The sequence below is a fragment of the Drosophila mojavensis genome, unplaced genomic scaffold (genome assembly GCF_018153725.1).
Source record: "Drosophila mojavensis isolate 15081-1352.22 unplaced genomic scaffold, ASM1815372v1 contig_80, whole genome shotgun sequence".
In the NCBI taxonomy this organism is placed as follows: Eukaryota; Metazoa; Arthropoda; class Insecta; order Diptera; family Drosophilidae; genus Drosophila; species Drosophila mojavensis.
In genome coordinates, this window is record NW_025318906.1 from 14,261,628 (window position 1) to 14,287,519 (window position 25,892).

General features: G+C 40.2%; 4 protein-coding genes across 7 annotated transcripts; 1 reads left to right on the top strand and 3 right to left on the bottom strand.

The window, feature by feature from the left end:
• The first annotated feature begins 987 nt into the window (after positions 1 to 987).
• On the top strand, positions 988 to 3,570 carry LOC6579864 (GPI mannosyltransferase 4). The gene is made up of 2 exons (XM_002005701.4): positions 988 to 1,261; positions 1,321 to 3,570. Exons 1-2 carry the CDS (start codon positions 1,093 to 1,095, stop codon positions 3,264 to 3,266), a joined length of 2,115 nt encoding a protein of 704 aa, XP_002005737.1. The 5' UTR covers positions 988 to 1,092; the 3' UTR covers positions 3,267 to 3,570.
• Positions 3,571 to 4,342: 772 nt separating this feature from the next.
• LOC6579865 (cuticle protein 16.5) lies at positions 4,343 to 4,925 on the bottom strand. Its single transcript, XM_032730021.2, has 2 exons — positions 4,803 to 4,925; positions 4,343 to 4,726 (listed from the first exon to the last, which is right to left on the bottom strand). Exons 1-2 carry the CDS (start codon positions 4,806 to 4,808, stop codon positions 4,415 to 4,417), a joined length of 318 nt encoding a protein of 105 aa, XP_032585912.1. The 5' UTR covers positions 4,809 to 4,925; the 3' UTR covers positions 4,343 to 4,414.
• Positions 4,926 to 5,843: 918 nt separating this feature from the next.
• LOC6579867 lies at positions 5,844 to 24,602 on the bottom strand. 4 transcript variants are annotated; one of them, XM_032729909.2, is made up of 20 exons: positions 23,999 to 24,602; positions 20,670 to 20,737; positions 20,391 to 20,609; positions 17,393 to 17,448; positions 17,062 to 17,294; positions 16,795 to 16,982; positions 16,437 to 16,532; positions 15,531 to 15,742; positions 15,211 to 15,367; positions 13,496 to 14,021; positions 11,142 to 11,433; positions 9,820 to 10,073; positions 8,733 to 9,155; positions 8,410 to 8,652; positions 8,179 to 8,322; positions 7,924 to 8,082; positions 7,681 to 7,866; positions 6,526 to 6,612; positions 6,385 to 6,450; positions 5,844 to 6,143 (listed from the first exon to the last, which is right to left on the bottom strand). In XM_032729909.2, the coding sequence occupies exons 2-20, from the start codon at positions 20,677 to 20,679 to the stop codon at positions 6,047 to 6,049; spliced, it is 3,648 nt and encodes a 1,215-aa protein (XP_032585800.1). In that variant the 5' UTR covers positions 20,680 to 20,737; positions 23,999 to 24,602; the 3' UTR covers positions 5,844 to 6,046. The 4 variants fall into 4 exon arrangements, with proteins under 4 accessions (XP_032585800.1, XP_015019451.1, XP_015019449.1 ...); XM_015163965.3 differs by having other exon boundaries at positions 20,391 to 20,737; XM_032729910.2 differs by having other exon boundaries at positions 6,053 to 6,259; positions 20,391 to 20,737.
• On the bottom strand, positions 18,179 to 19,437 carry LOC6579868 (NSFL1 cofactor p47). The gene has a single exon (XM_002005705.4). The coding sequence runs from the start codon at positions 19,311 to 19,313 to the stop codon at positions 18,216 to 18,218; it is 1,098 nt and encodes a 365-aa protein (XP_002005741.1). The 5' UTR covers positions 19,314 to 19,437; the 3' UTR covers positions 18,179 to 18,215.
• Positions 24,603 to 25,892: the final 1,290 nt, after the last annotated feature.

Consider the following 25,892-nt stretch of genomic DNA (forward strand, 5'->3'; position numbering starts at 1 on the left):
TCAATTAGGAAAGCAAACACAAAGATCATAAATCAAAGGTTTCAAAAAGAACGCGAGAGAGAGAGAGGGAGATAATGAGACAGGGACTGACATAGGGACAGACAGCGGATTAGTGATGCAGACAATGGGATGTGGTTTCAAAATGTAATCAAGCTGAACGAATGCACAGGTGCCCAGAATCCTGCCAAAAGGTGAGAGTTGTCGTTGAATTATCCAAATGTCTGTGACCTAAAGATTTAGAGATCAGAGTTGGCTAACCTGCTAGAAATTGCTGTTTGCCTATTCGATTGCACCAGTTTAAGCCTTTGACCCTTTCTGTTAATTGAATATTATTCAACACAATTTAAATAAGATTAACCATAATCGATTGAACACAATTTCAGAATCAATGAAGCGTGACCTCAGCGCTAAAACGAACAGGACGACAGCAATGTCAAGCAGTAAATGAAAATTTCGAAATTTTAAAAATTCTCTAAAAGACAAACTCCGATACTAATCTCTACCCATAAAATCTCGACTCTAAGCCGGCTACCTGCAGCTGTCAGCTGCATTGATGCTTGTGTTGCATCCAGGCTTGAGCACAACAAGGTGGTCTGCTGGCTCAACTATCTGACGTCACAATCTGTGTGCGTGCATTAAAATAGATTAATTTAGTTTTCTAGTTTCCTTTTAAACAGTTTCTAGTTTCCATTAAACAAAATAATAACTAAGTTAAATTTAATTAATTTTTGAGCAATAGCAAAAGTATGGATCGACTGCGCGCCACAATTCAAATAGCATAGCAGAGCACAAAAGTAACATACAAAACTGCTAACGGAAACTGTTAATTAATTTGAAAAGTAGAAGAAATGCTCTTTCAACGGCCCAGTCCATTGTGTCTTTTAACAGTGTCAGGATTAAGTGTTTTTTTAACAGTGGAAATGTTTTTAAATTCTGTTAAATAGCATTGCCATTTTGAGTACATCCTATATATCGGTTTCGCTGTCATCTCTATACTTGTCACTCAGTGCTGCCGGATTTTCGAAATTATGTAGTAGTTTGTAAACAAACTAAAGTTAAAATTAATTTTATTTAATTAAATTCACCGAAACAATGCGAATTAGCCGACACTTTTCGCAATTGTGGGAGAAGCGTAACCCCACTGCCGGCCACCTAGGTACTTATTTCTTCTTTGCGCTGCTGCGTCTAGTCCTGGTGTTTGTGCCCCAGTTGGGCTATATACATCCAGATGAGTTTTTCCAGAGTGTCGAGGTGATGACGGGTAAGTGGAAATGCATAGAAAATGGAAGGCTATTCATACCACCAAATTCATTCGCATAGGTGATCACTTCCGTTTGGAGCATACGCGCACCTGGGAGTTCAATAACTCAATGCCGGTGCGTAGCATCACGTTGCCCTGGGTGCTGATGCGTGTGCCGTGGAGCTTCTACGAGTTCTTGGCATTGTACGTGCGTGACTGGTGGCAGGTGGAGCTGATTAATAGCTATGCGTTTTTGGTATTTCCCCGCCTCATCTACACGCTAATCTCGTATAGCAACGATTGGTGTTTGTATCGCATTTGCCGACTCTACGGGCTGCGCCATGAGATCCGGTTGCTGGCACTGGGCAGCAGTTGGGTGCTGCTGGTGTTCGGCACACGCACTTTTTCCAACACCCTTGAGCTGGCCATGTGCTCCTGGCTGCTCTGTCTGGTGGCCGAGTGCATGTTAAAGACAAACACCATCGTCTACAAGAAGGAGTACCTCGAGGAGAAGTACGACAAGGCGGCCTCGATCAGTGAGCGTGTCAAGATCTGGAAGTTGAAGAACTCGCTACCCGCACACAATCTGCAGCATCTGTTCGCTATGTCCAGCATCTGTGTGGCTGGCGTCTTCAATCGTCCCACTTTCCTGCTCTTCGGCGCGCCGATGGTCTTCTTCTGGCTGCTGCGCGGCATGGGAACGCGCAGCGTCAGCTTTCGGGACTTTAATCTGCGCATTGGACTCTTCTGCCTGTGCGCCCTGCCGGCTCTGCTGCTGTTCATCTTCTGCGACTCGCTCTACTATAAGCACTTGACCGTGGGCGAGCTGCACATGCTGCAGGTGGGCATCGACAATTTCGTATTCACGCCGTGGAACTTCATCAAGTACAACCTGGACCCGTCGCACACGGCCACGCACGGCGTGCATCCCTGCTATGTCCATTTGCTGGTCAATGTGCCGATGCTCTTCAATATACTCGGACTCACTGCTCTGGTGGCCTTTGCCCAGCTGCTGCTGCGCTTCTTCTGTGCCGAGTATCAGCTGCTGCCGCGCTTCCAGAGCATTGTGTCGCTGATGTCGGGTGCGATCTTTGTGCCGCTCTTCTTCCTCTCGCTCATCAATCATCAGGAGCCGCGCTTTCTGCTGCCGCTGACTTTTCCACTGCTGCTGCTGCATGCGCCGAAGCTCATCACCGGATTCAGTGCCACATATCCGTTCCAGACGCAGCATCCGATGCTGCGCTGGCTCTACGATAATGTCCTCTGCAGCCGAGCCTCGGCGCCGCATCTGCTGCGCATTTGGTATGTGTGCAATGTGGTGTTCACGGTCTTCTTTGGATTCATACATCAGGCGGGCATCTTTCCGCTGGCCCAGCGCATGGCGCATGTGGTGGCCACAAAGCCGATGGCCACCCATGTCCATCTGCTCACCTCGCACACTTACAGCCTGCCGCTGCATCTGGTCAATGTTCCAAGCTCCAGGGAGCTGCACTTCAATCCACAGACACATCAACGCTATCGACGCCCGCGCGACTTCTATCTGTATGAATACGGTGGCCTGCCAATGAAGAGCCTTCTGGACAAGGTGAAGCTCATTGCGGGCAACTGCGAACTGAAGCGCAACGGCGCCACGCGACTGCGCTACAAGATGTACCTGGCCATACCGGCGCCGCTCAGCGACGAACTGCACGAGGCGCTGCAGCGCTCCAATGCCAGCAGCTATCTGCATTTCGAGCTGCTCTCCGTATTCTATCCGCATCTGTCCACGGAGGCGTTTCCCCGTCTGCGGGGCCGACATCCCTGCGATGTGGATGCGCCACATTGGTCGCACGATGATCTGCGCGGCACCTGTGACGTGGAGCAGCCGCCCACGCTGAGCTTCGCCTACCTCAGCCGTCAGTTCAGCTCGTTTGTGCATCAGTTTGGACTGGCGCTCTACGAGATCGATGTGCGGCGCAAGCAGACGCGGGCACCCACGCACACAATCGATGTGAACACGACGCCTCTACCCGTGACCACGGCGTAATTGTGGGCAGGGGGCGTGGCCACGTCATAACTGTCGCATGAGTGTCTTAAACCAAAGCATAAGCTAAGCATTAAACAAAATTCTTGTTGGCATCAACTATTTGTAACTCTAGTCACGAAAGGCATTTTTATAACAATTTTTCACACATACACATGCAAAAGCTAACAAGATAAAATTAACTAAATACAAAGACATCTATACGCATAACATTCCTGCTTGTAAACACAAACTACAACTAAGACGAAATTCTAAATTATTACTTGAAAACTATTAAAAATAAATCCTTTGTCGATCTCATATAAAATTTGTAATATATATTATATTTTTATTAATTTTTCATTTTAATTTTTTTATAAAGATTAAATTAGTTGCGGTGAGTTTGAGTATTAAAAAAAGTATTGCTAAATTGTTTATTCTGTTAAAAATGTGCATTCTAATTGTTAAACTTAAATATAATAAATTAAAATTTAATTGAAAAAAAAATTTTTATTTTAAATTTAGAAATGGCTTGGTAAAAATTTATGTCACATGCAAAAGAAGGCGTGAACATTCTATCAAATATAGTAATAAAAAAACTATAATACAAATATATAAAACAAGTAAAGTTAAATTAAAAAATAAATATATAAAATGAAAATTATATACAAATTGATTCGAAATTTATTTTGTGAGTTTGAAGAATACCCCATATAGGGTATATTGACTTGGCGATAATTTATTATATGCAAATGAAGGCGTGGTCAAGCCCAAGCAGAAAAGATGTCAGCCCTTGCTATCTTTAGCCTGATCGTATATACATATATAAGACCTGATCCTGCCACTAATAAGAGCCGTAGACTTCATATGCTGCTCGTATAGTTTGGGCAGATTATATTTGCTTCATATATGTATGAAATTCATTAAAAGTAGTTTGTATCTGAAATTCTTGGGCATATTTATATAAACCAATAGATCAACATGTTGTATAGGATAGTTTGTATCTGAGATTTTTGGACATATTTATATAATCCAATATATAAACCAATACCCAAGGACCACGATTGCCTAAAGAAACGTCAGATCAAAACGGAAGTATATTTTGAGTTTTCTCAAAAGTTTATTCAGTGGAACATTAAAGCAAATATTTGGGATATGGTTGTCGACACAGTTTACTTCTTCTTCAGGAAGGGGCTGAAGACAGCGGGCGCAGCATAGGTGGCAACGGGGGCGGTGTAGGCGGGTGCGGCATAGGTGGCAACGGGAGCTGAGTACGTGGCAGCGCTGTAGACGGACGGAGCGTAGGCGGGAGCAGCATAGGTGGAGTAGGCAGCGGGCACCGAGTAGGTGGTCACTGGAGCAGCAGCGGCATAGGTGGCCGCATAGCTGGGCGCCGCAGCATAGGTGGCGGCATAAGTGGCCACAGGTGATGCCAGGTAGCCAGCCTGAGCGGCGGCGAAGCAGAGAGCCAAGCAGATGAGGAACTGCAAGAAAAGAAGTGAGAGAATTAGTGGGTGAAGAGTGAGAGAGAGAGAGAGAGATGCAGATAGCTACACTTACTTTCATATTGTTGTTGATTGGGTTGTTTGGTTGCCTGAGTTGTCAGCGACTGATGCTGTTGGCCAATTGGCCGAGCTGTTTTATAGCCCAGCGATCGACTGCGCCGCCTTTGGCCCGAAACAAGTTTGGGGCTTAGGCAGAATTAGAACACAATGAACACGCAATGAGAATTTCGGCTGTACTCTATTTAATTATTATTGTTTATAATATATTATTTTATTGATTACGTTCAATGAACGCGGATGCCGCGCCTTGTACGGAATTCGGACCTACGATTGCCAAATGTTTGACGCGGCGTGTCAAATGGATTAATATTTTCCATTTCATGTTCTCTTTCTTTTCTTTTTCTCATTTTTGGCGACAACTCAAACTGGGTATTAAATAATATCAGCGCTTGTTTGACAGCATAAAAGTAAATGACAAAGTGAAAAAGAAAAGAATTGGCAGAAAAGCAAAAGTCTATAAACAGCTTGCAAGAACTGAGCAGGTTTATCAAATTGTTGGTCCATTGAGGTAAGTGTCGAATAAGAGGCGATTGATTGAGAAGTTCTTTATAGTTGTAGAGCTGAGATATACTTAATGGCTAACTTAATGTGCTGCTAATTGAATAATTGCTATAATTTTTAACAAAATATATGTATATTTATTTACCATAAGCTTAAAGACTTTTCTGTAGTTCTCTGCGAGATTTGGAGATTTGAAGTTTGATTTATTTTAAATGGAAATTCTAGGTATAATTGATTCATAAAAATATACGTAACAGGCAGAAGAAGGCGTGGCAGACGATAAAAGCTTATTCCTTTATACGACAATCTCTCGTTATCGATAATAATCGATAGTTGATTTTTATATTCTAAGAGTAGCTGGAATACCATATATTATATACTATTTTTCCATCTATATGACAAAAGTCCGCTCAAAAAGACGTTTCTGAAATAAAGTTTGTTTTCTCTTTGTTTGTCTCTTATTTTTCTTTCTCTTGTCTCCGATTTTTCATCGAATTTCCCCTAGATCCATATAAAAATACATCATTGCTTTGTTTATATTGTTCTATAACTTTATTTGTGATTGAAGGCAATCGTAAATGCTTATAATAAATATTGAATCGTTGATGCTAGCAATTTGAAACTAGACTACGTTGAACTTACAAATTGATTAATCGAATACAAAATAAATATATAGCTAGAGGTTGACTAAGACGACGGAGAGGCATACTATATAGAGTATGCGCGAATTTAGTGGATTTAACGGCTCGTGTTTGGGTTCGGTGAGTCGGCATCCTCGAAGACAAAGTCCTCCTCCTCTTCGTGCCAGCGCACGCTGCGCTCTTTACTGCTAAATCTGCATATTACAGGGTATCATGTCGATCGTATCATCGTGTTTTGGTTTCGTTTATAATTATTTATCGGTTGGCAGTACGAGAAAAAAAGTAAGTTCAGAATATATAGACTTTGTCGCTGTGAACACATAAGAATTTGTGTGTGTTTCGATTGTTACTTTCTCTTGTCAAAAATCAAATGAAAGAAAAACAAAATAAACCAAAAAACACATCGATTAAAATAGTTAATAACGTTGGTAGAACCTGTTCAAGCCGGCCGCAGGAGGGGGTGGCGGAGGCGGCGCACCGCGTGGCGGAGTGCGACGTGCGCTGCAAATGGAAATTTAAAAATTGTTATTAGTTAGTGTTATTATCTGCAGAATAGGGGTATTGCTGTAGTCTTACGCCGCCATAGCGTCAGCGTCCATGTGCGCACCAGTACCATATGTATCGCTCTCGTCCATGTCGAACTCATCGGTACCAGCGCGAGTGCTGTGAAGAGAAGCGGAGAAATAATTGAGATTTTGCCTTTACTGAGACTTCTTCAGAGGAGTTGGTATTTAATTAGTTATAAAGCTTGCAATGCTGTAAAGCTTAACAGCCTTAACAGTTTTGGATTGACACTTAGGTTTCTCTTAATACTTCATAGTAAAGAGAAATAACTGATCACTTGGCAAATAATGTCTCAGTCTGTACATATATATAATTTCGTTAATTATTATACTTGTTCTCAAACTAGTATATTAGTCCAATATTCGTCCTAGTCTTGCTTCGATTCGTCTCTTACTGTCAATCTACATTTCTCTTATCGCTTTTAAAACTGGAAATATATATCAATATATACTTCTCCTATAAAGATATATGTATGTATGTTTTATATAGCTTTTATCATTAGGGGTATGATAGAAAAGAAAAGAATTTCCATTCTCTATAGTTTTACAGTTAGGATCAGGATGTTATGTAAGCAAATTAGTACGGAGCTAAAAAGTTATTCCTATTCAAATTTATTACTTTATTTGGCCTATTCTGACTAATGACTGGGTTATTATACAGTCGGCTGCCGTTTGCTTTATGTAGTTTTTGGCTAAAAAAATATATTTAATTGACTTGATTAATTTAAGCTATAATTTTGTGAAAAAAATAAACTAATTTTAATTTTTGTTTTGTTTTTTAATATAATTTAAATTCATTTATATTTCCTCATTCGCCGTTTAACGTGTGGCATGCTCTGTTAACATGTCTGTCAGTTAACATAACCTGTGTATACCATCAGCTAACAGTCTGTTAATTCAAAGCAGTGGAAGCTTTGGCAAAGCAGTTAAATTTAACGGATGAGGGCGCTTGAAATGTTTTGGCTGATAAGAAATTGTGGGGCGGGGATTAGTAAAATTTTGTAGGTTTATTTAAAAATGCAAAGACAGATCAGATTGGGTCAGCTAATTGGCTCTCGAATCAGTATCAAAATAATTGATAATAATTTTTAATTGAAATGTGAAATGTTCTTTGAGCCGGCATAGAGACAGCTTTTATTTTTAAAGGGGGAGCTTTGGGGCAACTCACAGACGCTGACTCCGCTTGTTCATAATGTCCTGCACGGCTCGGGCTGTCAGGGAGACTTTGTTACGCAAGCGCATGGGCGTGCGGGGCATGGGCACGGCAGCGGGTATATCCGGATTGACGCTCAGTACGGGCGTGACCGGACGACGAAACGGTTCGCTACCCGATCTATCCACATTGTTACTACGTCTTGAGAAACGAGATATGAGTCGGCTGAGTCGCCTGCACGTGGATTTTAGCACTTACAATTTGGGCTTAATACGCAATTGGGTACGGCTATCCGACTGCTGCCTACGGGTCTCAGCGGGCTGTGGGCGCTGCTCGGGACTGGCGCTGTTCTTGGTGCGCCAGCCACTGTCGCGCTGATCGTCCTCAAAGTCAAGCTCCTCAGTGCTGTGGCGCTGGCTGCCAGCAGCCGCAAGAATAATAATAACAACAGAGAGTCGGGGTCAGCTTCGGGTGGAGTAGATTGGGCTGGGCAAAGAAGGGCGGGGGACTTACAGCGGCGGCTTGACCTTATTACGGGACTGCCAAAGGTTGATGATCTTTCTAGACTGACTGCTCTCACGCTCATTGGAGTTGGCTCTACTGGGCGCACTGGATGAGCCCCAATTGTCATCATCGGGCAAGGTGCCGCCGCGACGCCTGCTCAGACATGAAATGCGAGATGAGTGAAAGCCGATGAGGATGTGTTTGTGCATGCAGAGGCGTCTGTGCTTGGGTCTCACTCACAGTTGCTGGCGATTGCGCACTGGCGTATTGATGGTGGCCATTTCACGTGCACGGCTCAGCTCACGCTCACGACTGCGCTGGTCACGCTCTCGCTCACGGCCACGCTCCAGCTCACGCTGCTCCGACTCCTGCCGCCGTTGCTGCTGATGCTGCTGCTGCTGCTGCTGTTGGGATGGTCTTGTTGGAGTTGGCGTTGATTCCTCATCGGCTATGTCCAGTGTTTCCTCGGTGGCAGTGCGTCGTCTGTCGCGAGGAGTTATTAGAATTATATACAGTTATTTTATAGCTATCCCACTTTCGCCTTCTCCCTTTCATTCACTCACAGTTGCGGTCTGGCTCTTGCTGTGCTGCTGGTGCTGCGCTCCCGCTGCTGATCCCGCTTTGCCGAGCTGGTCGTGCGCTGCTTCGGCCGGCCACGACTCTCACTGCGCCGATCCCGCTCATCGCTCCGATCGCTTCTGTCGCTTCGCTGTCGTCGCTTGCCCTTGCTGCGTGCCTGAGCCCGCTGCATGGCATTCAGCCGCGTCTCTATCGTAATCAGATTGAGACCCACCGGCGTGCCAATCGCCCAGAGCAGCAGCGTCAGGAAGATGAAGAACGACAGCCCATTGACAAAGTCCACCAGGTTGCGGCACAGAAAGATGCGACTCGCATCGAACGTATCGTAGAAGGGGCGGCACTTGGTGGTCGTATCGCCCAGCTGTGACTCCATGGTGGCTCGACTGCTGGTCAAATAGGTCTTGAGGCTGGCCGGGCATAGAGATGATGCATGTACAAGGCAGAAGTATATCATTTCATTACAATAATTTCAAACAGCTCTGAGGGTATTCTTCAGTCGAGACACACACACACACACATACACTCAAGCATCTGTGCACTCTTGACTCTGTTTGGTCATTCATTCGGCTCCAGCCGAGACATGTATTTACCCGAACTGTGGACCGTACAAGCAGAGATTGCTATTGCTGCTACTGTTGCCACACACACACGAAAAGGGAAATGCAATCATGACACTTGGCAAACTTAATCAAACGATTACGACTTTCAATTATCTGATAAAACGGAACAAAAACTATGTACCACACGGGAGCACTGGAGCTGAGTTGAGATTGTTTGCTCGTTTGTTGGCTTGCCTCTTGTGAAAAGAGCAACACAACAATAAAACAAACACACACGCACGCATGCACCACACTCACACACACACACACAAACATACAAGTTGGGTCTTGTTCAGCCAGAGGCGTAGCGCAAGGCGTGCCAGTTGAGGTTGGCCCCATTGAAAATCACTCAGATTTCAGTGCAATTAACCCGATAATTTATTGCAAGTGTGTGCATGCGTGTGTGTGTGTGTGTGCGTGTGTGGGCATGTTGCATGCGGCATGTTGCATGTTGGCTCCCACTTCCACTTACCGCTCAGTGTAGACGCGCGTCAAATTGTGACAGATCTCGCCGGCCTTGTTCTCCAAATAGCCCTGAATGCTTTTCAAGTGATTGAGCGTCTGATTGACCTGCTTGGCCCAGGGATCCCTTTGCAGCTCCAGCGCTGTCAGATGGTAGAGTATCTCGTTCTGCAGATTCTCCAGCGGCTGCAGTATGGCTGCCTGCAAACGTTTCGACCGACTGCCCAGCGTCGTCATGCGAGACGATGTGGCCACGTCCTGAATCTGAAATGCGAAGGATTGCCAAAGGATTAGAGACGGCTGGAAGATTACGTTGAGTTTTGCCAGGCGGTTGGCCTGATCCAAGAGTCGGATATTTAATGAGTGGTTTATTGAGTTGGGAAAACGTTTGGACGAGTGGACGAGTCAGCTATGGATTCGTATGATTAATATAAAATAATAAAATATTATAGAATATTGATATAAAATATAATAAAATAAATATTAATAGAAGATGGCTGCTTAACATTTTAGAAACGATTTATAACAGTATATTTATAACAGTATATATATATTATATTGTATTAATATTATATTATTATTTATAAGAATATGGTTCTACAAATTGTATTTAAATTTTTGCTATTATTATTATTTGAAATTTATTTTTGCTTTAATTATTATTATTAAATTATTGATTGGCATAATATAAAAATTAAATTTGAATTCTCAATTTATATATATAGTATAATTTTTATATTAAGTACTACCATATCTTTTAACAAGTTTAATTTTCAAGTTTTTATTTATTTTAATTAAATTTTAATTATTATATTATTGGTACAGGAATTATTTAATTATTATTTTTGTATTAATATTATTTTTTTTTTAAAGTTTTGTTTGTATGATTTTGTAAACTTAAATTAATTTGATATTATTTATTATTACATTTATGTTTAGTGTTCATTTATTTATTTGTTGTTATTTTAATATATGTTTTATTAATTTATTTTATTTTTATTTTTTATATATCATTAGATAATCATTGTTTATATTTTATACAATTTATTTATTTATTTTTTTTAATATTAAATTTGTATATTAATTTTATTTATTATATTTATATTTATTATATTTTAAGTAAAATAAATTTAAGTGCTTGATATACGCTCCCAACGTCATTTGAAACCCATTAAATCAAAATTGATTTTATGCGCACAAAAAATTCCTTTTACTATAAATATATATATGGTATATAAATGTGCAGCTCTTTGTATAAATGGACATGTGCTAAAAGACTTAAATGGAAATCGATTTGTTGCTGTTGTTGCTGTTGTTGTTGTGTTCGCTCACCTGAAGGGCGACACGCTGCATTTGATCAATGAATGTGGCCAAATCCTTTTCGGGTGTGGGTGCGCCCACGCTGTTGCGGTATGTGGTTAAATTGAACGCGGATGTTTGCAGCATATTCTCCAATATGTGCTGAATCGACTGGGTTAACGAGAGCAGCGTGCGCTCCGATACGGTAATGGCATCGATGGCTGTTGAGACTTTTGGGAATTGTTTTAAATCGGCTATTTTTGTGGTATTAACGAACGCATCCAATTGAAAGACATTGTACGATGCTTGATTTTGTTCGCAGCCCCTGATTGCGTATACGCCGCGTGTTGCCAGTCGGTCATTTGAGTGAGTGTGAGTTTAAGTGTGTGTGTGTGTGAGTGTGAGTGTGAGTGAGTGTAGTTGCAGAGCGAGTTATGAGTTGGTTCGTTGCAAAGAAATGTCACAAAATTTTTAGTTTTCTTTATGTTTGCTTGCCAGCTTCAATATACGTTGAGTTTCGGGTTCTACTTATGGGGCCAAAAAACCAGATACGCTCGCACACACACCACAGCTAGCTGGCAGTTGCATTCAAGGGTGGGTGGTGCAAGTGGGCGTAGCTGTGAATGGGCATGGCCCATGCGGTCATGCATATTCTGCAATGGGGCGCATGTGTGCGTATTTGTATCTGTGCAGATAATTGGAATTGGGCTTAAAATTTGTGGCTACAAATGCTGTGGGCGTTTGTGTCTCTGTGTGAGTGTGTGTGTGTACGTGTTTGTGCTCTCGTATGCTGCGTAAAATTAAGTGCCATGCGGTGGCTAGCAAAATTTCATTGGGCTTTCAAAACTTTGCGGCCGGTTGTCCATATGTAGGGGCATCTAAATTCTATGTAGTCTTTGGACTCAGTGCTCTGCGGTTGTGAATAATAAGAGTGCTCAACAGTGACGCAAAATTTGATGGCAGGTCAGGTCTACTTGCGGCACACATACATAGTAGCAGTAGTTCGCCAAGTGCAAACTTCTGATAGTGCTCTCAAGAAACTTTGCATAAGCTCTCGATAGTCAAGTGTGGCTAACAAGCGGCTTTGCGACAATCAATAGAGACGCCCATTGGGGCGGGGATTTTACATGGTTTGGTTTCTCGGAATTGAACCGTCAATTGTGTCAATTTGGATATCAACTAACTTGTCAATTGCTATATATATGTATATAACATATATATAACAGATATCAGAGTAGTTGAATAGAATAATAAAAAATAAATAAATTGATCTACTGAATGTTAGCTTATATTGGGAATTAAATATTTAACATTTAGAATTTTCGCGAAAATTTCTAAGTGAAGTAAATAAATATATTATAAAATATTTAAAAAAAATAAAAATAAGAAAGCTCTAGTCGAGACTGCTCGACTACGAAATTCCCTGAACCCTACGAGGAACTGATATATCAATAATTCTTCTCATAGTTAAGGCAGCTGCATGACAAAACCTGAATGCTACGAGACTCGATGGAAGGTGCATTAATACAAATTGTGGAAATATTGATCATAATTTGCTCGTTCAGAAAAATAATATAGCCCCATGAATGCCTCAGAAACTGTGGGCCAACTCTTCTAGTGAATGTGACCAAAATAAAACTTGAAACTTGAGTTAGGGCAGCTGCATGACAAAAGCTGAATGCTACAATGCGTTCAAACGGACAGGGCTAAGTCGACTCAGCTCGTCGCCCTTATCAAGAATATATATGGAGTCTGCCACGCCTCCTTCTGTATGTTACATACATTTCAACAAAACCATTATACCCTGATTTCCCATTTTCAATGAGTTCAGGGTATAAACATAAAAAATAATTACTAAAACTAAAAGTTGAAAAAAAAAATAAAAATAATTAAATCAAACTAATGAATGATGAATATGTTATTGTTTTGCATTTATAATATATATATTTAAATAACCTGCATAACTACATTTTAAAGAATTTTTAAGGTATTTGTCTAGAGATTTCATATTTTGACTATAAGAAATTCTGTGTACATATTAAAGTATTCATTAAAGTAATATAATTTATGTGCTGCTATTATATAATTATATCTTAGTTGTTCATTTTGATAAGGGACTGTAGGCAAGAGCAGTTGGCATATTGACAGCTACCTAAATACTCATCTGTTTGGCGGGTCAAGGGCAGTAAGTATATCTTCTGCATGGATTGGTGGGCTATCAAAATTACAGGCACGTACAGTATCAAAGTAATTGGATAAGAGAATTCGTTACTTAAGTTGCTTGTGGACGTACAATATCGGAGGGGCTTATCTGGGGAGGTCTAAGTACACGCATATTAGTGGACATGGTTAAGATAGAGAGAGATACAGAAAGAGAATCCACTCACCTGAGCGCTGTGCCCAGACTGACATTAACCACAGATCGATTGACGCCAGCTGGACGTAGCAGTTCGCCGATGATGCCCGTTTGGGGTTCCTCAGCATAGACATAGCCGGGCTTATCGAATAGCTTACCCAGCATCTCGTAGTTGTTGCTGTTGAGAGAGCGGCACAGGAAGACCTCTGTGTTGCCGCCAACGGCCAGCGAGAAGACGCCGTAGAAGGTGAGGCAAATGCTGGCGATGCATATGATCAGAACAGCAATGAGAAAGACCACGCCCGATTTGACATTCGACTCGCACAGGAAGCAGCAGTAGGACATCAGCATGAAGAGCATCACCCAGACGATGACCAATGCAGCGATCCAGCCAATGCTCCAATAGGTGTTCGCCCATGCCTTCAGCTCATTGTAGCCCGGCTCCAGAGCTGGCCACGTGCGTTGTAGTCGCTCCAGCAGTGCATTGATTGTCGACGTCAGCATCTGAGCATTCGCCGTCGTCCTATGCCGGATGCTGGCCAACTGCTCCAGCGTATCTGCGAAACAAGTTTGGCAATTCAATTAGTGTATTGCGTAGCCCAGGTGACAGTAATTAATATGGTGTTAAACTTGGACCAACATGCATGCTGTCTAGCTGTCCCACACGCTGGGTGTGTTACGTGCAAATAGCACATGCCACACCCACACTAGCACGCCCACACTAACACACACGCAACGTGTTGGCCCTGGGCCCTTGTCCTGCGCTACTGATTGAGTTGTACATTTAAATTGAACTCATAATCGAGTTTGTGTTCGAAAAGGTTTATGCAACTTGTAGAATTAAATGTAATCAAGGCTGAAGTGACAATGAAATAGCTCAAAGTCCTCAACGTCTCCATTATCTAAAGTGTATGTTGGGCTAAAATGATTTTATATCTTGCCTTCGATATTTTGTTTTACCTCAAGCTCAATTTTCGTATATTTTATATATGAAATTTATGTTTGTTATTTAAATTTCTTTGTTTAGCTAGCAATTTTGTGTGTCGCTTTGAATATTTATTTTACGGTATTATATTTTACTATTTTTAGTTTTTATAAAAATGTATTTTTTCTATTTATTTTTCACAGCCAATAAAATGGTTCAATAATTGTAAATATTTATTTTATTTTATTTTATTTAATTTATTTTTTTTTTAAATTTAAATCCCAAATAAAATAAATGGAAACTATTCATCTTAAATAAAAGTAGTTCTTTCTTATCTTTTTCATCAAGAAAAATGGTTATATGAAGATATATTTAAATAAAAACGCTTTACGAATTTAGTTGATTTACTTGAGCTTGCAGTGATAATAAAACAATTTATGATCAAATAGCATTTACTAAACATTTTGGCAGTTGACTGATTTGAATAACTTAAACAACTGTCAAAATATATTTAAGTATCACTCTTGCTTGTTCACCCAGACTTGCTTAAAGTTTTCTATTGAAAACTTTCTAAAAATAAAATTGAATAGAAAAACCAATAAAAAAGCAAAATTTCATATGAAAACAAAAACCAGCTTTATATCTCTCAAACTAGCGCTAGCACACACACACACACACACACACACACACACACACACACACACACACACACTTTAGCTCTCCTCGAGTTACATTTCTAGCAAAACTCGGCTATATTTATGCCTTGAAAAAGAAGCAAGAAGAGAATCATTTGATTTGTCATGAGTTTTGATTGGACTTACAGTTGCGTTCGTATGCCGTGTCGTGTTTGACTTGTTGAGGGAAATTGCTGAAAATGGAACGTGAGACGCCAACTTCCGATGTTAGATTCTTGACAGTGGCACCAAATTCAATTTCGCCCAAGTAGCGCATGCGAAAGATGCTCTGGTCCTCTTGCAGCTGACAAATTGCAACGAGGCGAAATTTTAGATGGCCGCGAATTAGTTCATAGTTGCAGTTGCAGTTGCAGTTGCATTTGCAGTTAGCACATGAAATGGAAATGGAAATGGTGCACAAATTAAATGGGAATGAAGCGACAATCAAGCTGACTCAAAGCACACACCGTCTTTAGGGCGTCCACAACGCCGTTCTCCTCGAAGCTGCGTATACGCAATGTGTCGCAGAGCGGACGGTCCCGGTACGTGCATTGGCGCTGCAGCACGGATAGCTGGATTTGCAGCTCCTCCATGCGGGCGGCGGCCTCCTGCGACAGCTTCAACGCCCGTCCAACCGTCTCCTGCAGCATGAGCACGCGATAGATGAGCTCCGCGTTGGCTGCAACCGAATATATACCATGAAAACATTATTGTAGCATATTTATTTTGGGGCCGAGCGGACGGTGCTGACTGTGACTAAATTACACATTGTGTGCGCACATAATGCAGCTGTCCTTCGTGACATTTGTGCTTGTACTTGTGTCAACTTGAGGATGCGGATGAGGCCTGCCAGCCTCCCAGCCTGTCAGCCTGCTGAGGCCTTCCTGAACCGTTCTAAACCTGCCTGAGCTTCACATTGCGGCAGCACGCGGCATCCACTCGTGCTCGTTTATTTGCCGATAGCTTCCGCCTAATGAAATTGGCCGCAAACAATTGTTTCACTCCTCCCACTTCAATATACATTCTAGCTTTGTCAAGACTCTGAAGATTAAAGCGCTGTAGCTGGGAGTTGGTATAGGGAATAGCTTGAAGTTTATATTCCAAGGGAGAGATAAGCTAACTCTGACTGCTGCTATAAAGATGAAGCATCAATTCTGCCTTTCCATCAACTTCTCTTTGATTATTTCTGCTCCAATACCTAAGACGCTTTACAACACTTTGCTCTATTATTGCGATAAGTTTGCACTTCCGTATACAATAAAAAAAATCCAAAAAACTAAAAGTATGTGGTAGAAGCGGATTTGGGTCAAGTCCGAGTTGGACGCATTGAGGCACACAATGGCTGTGGAGCACTTAACCAATAGACAACTCACCCAGGCTAAGTGTCGTCAATGAATCATATGCCAGTTCGAGGCCAGTGTGTGCAGATATTTCCGCTTGAATTGGCTCGCCAAGGAGAACATCCACGTCTATGGCAAAGGAAAAGAAAATAGACCGTAAATTGAGTTCACATGCGAGCAGCAGCAGGAGCAGGAGCGGGAGCAGGAGGAGGAGTAGGAACAGTCACTGCAATAACTCACAATGCAATGCATAAAGTTTTTAGCATAATACATGAATCGAAAACTATAAAATGTGCGCGACGTGGTTGCCCATAAAGTTGGCAAGGGAAAAAGTTTTTTGTTTGTAGTTTTTGTGTGTATGTGTGTGTGTGTTGTGGGCACACCCACTGACCTTCCAGATCTTTGACGACTTTCTCAACGGAAACATGAAAGCCATTATCCAGTTTGTGTTTGATTTGTAGATGGGTATCCTTTAGAAAGACCTCCACATCGTGCACAGCAGACTTGACCATCTCGGGCGTCATCTCGATGCGCGCCGCAAGGCGACTGTTCGCATAAAATATGCTAAAGTCGCTCAGCCTGCAAAGTGCCATTAAATTGAGTTGAGAACTCTTCAGCTAGACTGAATGAAACTTTCCCATTTGGCTGAGACACCTACGTGAGCAGTATGAACACTATCCAGAGGGTGACCAGGCCGGCGCTCTTGCGACAGCGCAGATTCTCCTCCAGCGACTCGTCGCGTATGTGCATCGATGCGTTCTGTATGAGATTGACCTCATCCTGGGTGCTGCGACGACTGCAGCACCATGCACAGGTGGCTATCAATGGCACCAGTGCCAATATTGCGAAAATACTCATCAGCGCTATGAAACCGGACTCGATTTTAATTGCCTGAGGCGCACAAAAAAAATTTGATTAATTTTTTCACATAAGAAAGTAGAGAGTGAGTGAGAGCTGAGCACATATGAAACATAATAAGCTTTACTTACATTCATGGTAAAGTCGACAAAGCTGACATTTTTGTGGAGCACATCGCGTATGGAATCTGCAAAAACAAAAAAATTTATTATATTAATTATTTAAATAATGAATTCTAAGTTAATCAATATTGCACAATAATTATTTATTAAAGTTGTTCTTATTTTTTTGTTTTTAATTTGATTGTTGAAATGAATAGTCCAGAAATCACTTTATCTTTATTAAATGGATATTTATATACACATTCAATTTTGTTTATTATTAAAATTAATTCGTTTGTAAATAAAAATTATATATAACATTTTAATATTTTTATACAAAAAAAAAAAAAAAAATAATAATAATAATAATAATTATAATAAAAATAATAATAATAAACTTAATGAAAAAAAAAAAATAATAATAATATAACAAAAATAATAAATTATAGTAAGTAAACCTCTAACATTAATATATTTAAAATAAAAAAATAAAAATAAAATAAAAAATAGAAATAATAATATTAAAATGTTTTAACAATGGCAATGTTTGTTTTTAAAAGCAACATAATATGTCACACAATTATAATAAATAAAAATAATAATATACGCTAATATAATTAATAAACAAATTAAAAAAAATAAGTTATTATTAATTTTTAAAAAGAGATGAACATTTATAGCTAAGGCAACATTTGTTTTTTAAAAGAAAAAACATATAAGCAGTAACACAATTATAATAACTTGTAATATCCTTCTGCATTTCTTATGCAAAAGAAAGAAAAATATTGAATTAAAATCATTTCAATAATATAGATATATTTTTAAAGCTATTTATTATGGCGTAATCACTTAGTTAATTTGATTCAGATGATGGTTCAACGTATTCGGACTCCTCGTTCATATGCTGAATGATCAGCACATTAATCAGATTCGCCTCGGCCAGGGTGCGCGGATCGGTCTCGTGCAGCTCATGCCGTGGGAACACAGTCATGAGCAGGAAGCTGTCGGCGGCGTATTGGGGTCGCGCCGTGCGCAGGTAGCTGTAGAGATCCCCCACATGGTGGGAGGTGTTGAAACGTGCGGCGACGCGGCTGCCATTGGCCAGACGAAACTGTATTGTGGTCGTGGCAGTCTGTCCGTTTAGCTGTACCGTTTGCTGGGCGTCATCTTCGTGCCGCTGCTGGCGCTCCTCTGCCGATAGCAGTTGGCTTGGCCGTGCGCCTAGCTCGAGCGGTGGCGTCGGACTGGACAGCGGTCGACCGAAGCCCATGAACTGTTTGCGCGACAATTCGCGATACGATTCGTTGGTGCGATCCCTCACACTCAGCTCAATGCGCTGGCCGAGCTCCTGCATCTCGTCCGGGAAGTCGCCACGCATGATGGCGCGCAGGAAGCGCTCGTTCTCCGGCACCTCGTACGGTCGCAGCGAGCCATTGTCTAGCGAGAAACCCTCGGACCACAAATGCAATACCACAATAGTTCGCTCGCGCTCCTCCAGCTCCGAGTCGGAGTCCGTGTCGACGCCGGAATTTGAGTCGCGTGTCGGCGGCGGAATGATCGGATGAGCGCTGCCCAAGCGCATGCCATGGCCCCAGGCACGCAGACTGCGATCGCTGTCCGCTGTGGTCAGCGCCGGCGTCGAGTCATCGATGATCACGCGCTTCGACTGCGTTTTGCCACTCGGCGGCGGCATGGAGCTATCGGAGGCGCCGCCAAAGTACGCCTCAGGCTCATCCGCTGGGCGTATCTGATGGCTCAGCATACTCTGCAGCGAGTGGAACTCATGGACGGGGGGTATTGTTTGGTTGCTGCGCTGCTTGGCCTTGTCGTCCTCATACTTGACGCTCGCCTCGTCCAGCGCCCAGTTGTTGGCTGTCAGATACTGACGTGCTACCGCCTCCTGTACATTGTGTTTTCTCATAAAGCTTGCCAGCTTTTGCTCATCGGACATCTGCGGCTAGCCAGCTAGGGGCTTCTCCTTCAATACGTTGACCAATTTTGTTGATAAATAATTTGTCATTAATTCATATTGTGTGCTTTTTTTTTTTTTTTGCTTTTCTAACCAGCTTTCTCCAAGCTGACTTTGCTACAATTCTTCAACGCTTCAAAAATTCTATTGTGGTAAAGTCGGCGCGGTGACTAGCATATTTGATAAGGCATTCTGCCACACCATCGCGACCTACGACCCACGGACTGCACACTAAAATCGTGTAGTACACGGCGTAATGTTTGTACGACTAAGAGCCATAAAATATACGCCAGCTGAATTTAGTGTCATAATTTAATCCAATGTCGTACAGCGTACAGCATTCACAATGCGAAGAGCTGCCGAGCAGTGACCATGAAAATCATTCACAATAGGGAAGCGAATGAAGTTGAATAAAGTGGCGTTGGGTATTTTTCTGTAATATTCTTATATATAATCTGAGAAGAATATGTATTTACAGTTACGGTCATAGAAATAGCTCTGAGATGATATGATGCCTCGAGTTTAGCTGATTTTATTCCAAGTTCCATGTTGCATCCGTTTACTGATTTGACTTATTCGTAAACTTAACTTAAATTTTTGGAAAGTAGTTCTTCGAGAAGTTATTGACTTTTAAAGGTCATGTAATGTACTTTAATTTTCTAATCAGGTATTACATTTGCTTTAGGAGATTTTTTTAAATACTTTTCTTATAATTTTTTTTTGTAAGTTTCGCAATATTTCTTTATGTGATTCATTGCTGATATTTAATTTCCAATAAAAATATAATATATCAATTTTTATTTTTTTTTTTATCATATATACAATACATAGCCAGATACGGTTTCATTAATCATATTTCTATAAATTTGTATATTTAAAGAGTTTCTTTTGTATAAATTACATTGCATTTCATATATATTTTTGGTATAAATGATTTGAGTAGGCAAGCATAGTCCAAATAATTGCTTGGCAGTCAGATACCACTAGATACCAACACACACACATATACACACACAATAAAACCCTGAACCTTTACCCAGAGTCGCCCCACAAACTTACCGAGAGGCAATTCTTCGGGCGTGATAAGCGATAAAAATTCACTAACGTAGGTGAATATAAATGGTCCCGGCGCAATGTCCATGCCTGGTATGCTGTATGTAAAAAATGTGGATGTTGTTGTTGTGGTTGCTGTTGCTGTCGTTGCTGTTGCTTCAATTGTTGTTGGCGAAATTGTTGTCGCTGGGCCACTGGACATTGCGGCGGCCAGCGCTGTTGTTGCTGTTGACGAGAGCATAATTGTTGTTGCGGCTGGCGGTGGCAGTGTTAGATTACGTATACCTAGGTCCATCTTTGGCCGCCTCGCCTTGCCTCCGTGGGTGACCGCAGCTCCCTATGAGTGTTTGCCTCTGAAATGAAGGAGGAGAACAATGAATGCCTGGTAGCCCAACAAGAATGGACAACATTCATAGACACAAGCATACACATGCAGAGAAAGGGAGTGAGAAAGAGAGAGAGAGAGTGAGAGAGAGAGAGACAGAGTTGAGTTAGTGGTTGGAGTATGTTGTAAAATATTTTAGGAATTTTGTGTTCCAATTATGTATTCATATTTATGCCCCAAACCAGACGCTAGTAACTCACACGGCTTATATGACACACACAGGAATATAAATTAATAATTATAACGCTCATAGGATATTTTCACATATTTTTTCCCTGAAATTAATTTACAACTGAAGTTCCTTGTGCTATTTAATAAACTGAACAGCAAGAGAAAGAATTCCTGCGTAAGCGAAATATTGTGTATGAGATTTGATAAGGACTGCCTTAGGATAAATATAGAAAAAACATGAAGTATATATGAAAGAAGATATATGTAGATGTAAATAGCTATTAGAGAAGAGAGGAAATGCTAGATACAGATACAGATACAGATACAGATACAGATACAGATACAGATACAGATACAGATACAGATACAGATACAGATACAGATACAGATACAGATACAGATACAGATACAGATACAGATACAGATACAGATACAGATACAGATACAGATACAGATACAGATACAGATACAGATACAGATACAGATACAGATACAGATACAGATACAGATACAGATACAGATACAGATACAGATACAGATACAGATACAGATACAGATACAGATACAGATACAGATACAGATACAGATACAGATACAGATACAGATACAGATACAGATACAGATACAGATACAGATACAGATACAGATACAGATACAGATACAGATACAGATACAGATACAGATACAGATACAGATACAGATACAGATACAGATACAGATACAGATACAGATACAGATACAGATACAGATACAGATACAGATACAGATACAGATACAGATACAGATACAGATACAGATACAGATACAGATACAGATACAGATACAGATACAGATACAGATACAGATACAGATACACATACAAAGCTGTTCTTACATTATGGACTCCGTTTAAACTTTGATCAGTTTAGTTTTATTTATTCATTTAAAGCTCTTTTATTTTAAGTTGCTTTCGTTTTGCAGATTTCAATAAAAAAGGTTTTTACTCTCACTTTAATTTATTTTAAGCCATCCTTAAGTCGAAAACACTTTAACACTCTTAAGTCTTACATTCGCACAATTGCCTGCCTTGACCAAGTTCGCATTTCATTTAACATTTCAACTATTGTTTTTGTTGTTGTTGTTCGGCATTCGCACTGCGTTCCAAGGTGCTGCCCCAAATTCGGCTCGACACGTATTCACGGCACGACGCCAAGTATTGTCCCTGAATTTGAGGCGCCTTGAATCGAATTTGTTGCACTCGTTAATTCTATTAATTTCATTTTTCATTTATTTGTGTGTCTCTCTTTAGTTTTGCTGTCTTTTGGTCTTTCAATTGCTGTCAACATCGCCTCTGCTGACTTTCACTGTCTGCAACATAAGTACATACATACATACATATATTGTATATCTATTGTACTTTATTCACGTATTGTTTTGGCTGTTGTCTGCTGCTGCTGCTGTTGCTGCTGTTGCAGTGAGTGCGGCAACCCCGAAGCCCCTCAATGACCGTTCGGCAACTCTTTTGCAATTTCCTTGACAATATATGCTGCAGTTGTGCTGGCCAATGGCCATACTAATTGCTCTCCACTGGGATTTGCACTGCTCGGAATTAGAGCAAACCAATACGAGCGAAACTTAAATAGTCTTGAGCTCGAAAGTGGGTCATTAAAATGCAATACCCCAAGGCAGGGCATGGGTACTAGAGGCTGAACACGCTTACTCTACCTTTCTATCTCACTCTCTCTCTCTCTTTCTCTCTCTCTCTCTTTCTTTCACACTGCCTCTCTTTCTCTTGCTCTGCCTGCGTCTGTGCGATTATGTGAGCTCAATGGACACAAGTCAAGGCGCTCGAATTGCTTGCCAAGCTCTTCTGAAGGCAACTCGATATGCAATGCGCTGAAAGGTGGACATGTAGTCGTTGTCGTTGTCGTTGCCATTGTTGTTAGTGTTGTTTGCTGTTATTGCATTTGTTGTTAGCATATTAGTTAAAGCCGTTTTATGATAAGTACTGGCTGTGATGGCATGAGGTGACAAAGTTCATGCCTGAGGTTAGCACGAAGCGAAACTAACTCCACATGCGCTTAGGCTTAGGCTCTGCTAATAGCTTAACTCCATTGAAATGAACATATGTGCGATATGTTTGTGCGCACAAGACAAATAAATAGCTATGCTGCCTATGGCAAAGTGAAGCTAATGTGTGCATTAATTATAATATCATAATTTAATAATGGGCAATATTTTTTGAATTTAGAATTACTTTGCTTGAATTTACTGAATTGCAATTACATAGGTATGATGGAATTAGGCACAAATGTATGAATTCGACATGAACATGTTATGAAATTGTGGCAGTTTATTAGAGACTAAATCACTTTTTAGTTATGCGAAAATAGAAAATATCTCTTTGACTTTAATGACAGAATGGAAATATTGCATAAATGCCTTTCATTAATTTGGTCATTCATTTATATATATATTTATTTTATTTTATTTTTTTTTTTAATTCTAAACAGTCTTTGGCATATATAGAATATTTGATATAAATGTATAAAAATTTGTTGGTCCACTTTGCGTATGCTTGATATATTGCATATTTAGAAAGCTAATATATTTATGTACAAATTAAAAAAAAAAAAAATAAAAAATAAATAAATAAATAATAATAAAATAAATAATAATAATAATACCCAAAACTGACTTATCTAAATAATTATCTACAATTATCTGCGAAATTTGAACAGTTATTCGCGCAACTGTGCATTCTTACTCCATTGCATATCAACACCTACAACAATGCCGTATTAGGTATATAAATATATATAAAAGTTTTTTGCTTTATTAATGACTGAATTTGATTGAAGCTTTGTCTATTATTTGCACATATTTTTGCTGCGTTTGCCCGTTCAGCTAGGCGCATCAACGTGTCAATGAGTGTGTGTGAATGGGTGTCGAAGGAATGTTGAGTGCGAATGTGTGTGTGTGCTAAAGGGAGTCAACGATTTTGATTTGCTGCACGCTCCAGTTCTTACTAATGCGCATAGACTTATTAATTAATAAGTTATATGCTAAATCAACTTACCTCGTTTGCGTGTTGTAATTGATTGATTTCGTAGCCTCTGTCGCTCTCTCGCTCTCTCTCTCTGTCACACACACTTCGTGTCTGCCTCTTTCACTATATGTATATTTAGGTTGGCTGTTAAGCGTTCAGAATTCCATCTCGTTTTTTTTTTTATGTTTAGCAAAAACTCATTAAAATGTAAATTCCAGCAATTTATTGGTATTTCATTCGTTTGCGCGTTTACTTTATAAATTGGTGCGAACACATCGTAAATAAAATAACTGCATCGATTACAGAAGTAAACATATTTTTGCTGGCATATGCGGAATATTTGCTCCGTGTTTGGCTATGCACAGAATTGCATATTTTGTTGCTGTTCATATATTTATTAATTTTTTTATTGATTTTTGATTTTGTGATTTGTTTTAGCCAGCGATATGCATCGTCACTGTATATATATTTTTTAAAACGATTTAATAGCAAATATTTCAGAATATTTCAGTATCCTGGGACTGTATATGAGTGCATATGGTATATGGTTAATATATAACTATATATATATTTCTATATTGACTGGCACAAAGCTCGACACGTTTTACAATTTCAAGCGCCCTCACAAGACTGAACTGCAAATGGCCCGAAGCCCAAATAATCGCCAAAGAAAACTTAGAAATTCTCTTTAGTTTATTTTGTGGCAACAGGCAGCAGACAAAACCCGGCTAAAGCGTGTGGTATGATTGTCCATAAACAGTGGTGAATTCCATTCTTACATTTCTTTTCGCCTCACCCATTCAGCACGTGTAGAATCTGAGCTACTGGCGGGCAGTTTGAGAGATGAGGCTGGTAGTTGTCCATGTAGAGATCTGTTTGTAGAGAGTGTGAAGGTCTTTAGCACTGCAGTTGAGGTGTATGTCTAAAAATATTCAAGATCTACAAATATATAATCGATTTTTGGAATCGATTAATAATCGATTTCATGGAATCGGTAAGTATATCAAATAAATTAATCTAATTTTTTCTTTGTACCGTATCTGCCATATTATAGGGAGTTTTTAGTAATATAAATAGTTCTCTCCTTCTCAACGACAGATATCAAACAAGTCTACAGATCGATATTGATAACAGGCCCAACAAGAGGTCGTCGTACAGCTGGATTTAATTCTGTTAATTCTCATTTTATACTATTTAAATATACAAATATATTAAGCATTTAAAAGCCTAATATATATATTGAATATAATATGATAATAAATTAAACAATAAATAAAAATATTTTGTATATTAAATAATTGTTTAACTTTCATAAAAAAAAAATAATTTAATATTAAATATTTAAAAATATATTATATACTCTGTAAGCAACCCAGCTAAATTGAAATATAATAGCTCTGTAAATAATAGTAATTTGGTAAGTCTTTAGAGCTGCGAACTAAGTTCGACTTTTTTGCAAATTAGTTAGTCTTTAATCAGAGTTTCATTGCTCGACTTTGAGCTCGCAAAATGGTTTAAGAAGTTGATGAAAAAAATCGATGCTTTTTTTTCAGTCGCATTTATGAAGTGCTCACGTCTGCTGGGTCTTTGCATAAAGCACTCGAGAATTTTGTTTTTAAAGTGGCATCAACGCCAAGCCAGACAAAGTTTTTGCCACGCATTCCACTGACAATCTCGGCGAGGGGCTGTGGAGACTGTGTGGGACGTGTGGGGAGTGCAGGGCAACAGCATGGCTGGGGTAACTCTGTGCCGTTTCTAACATATTGTCACAGGCTGCTCACAGCGTGTGGCGAGGCTCGCCTCACCAGCCATGCTGTGGCTCGGCGTAGGCAATGCCTTTCAATGGCTAAAATTCAATTTTCCTTTGATTTATGCATTTTGTGTGCTCGCATTTGCACGGCAGCCCCGAGCCAGCCACAGAGCT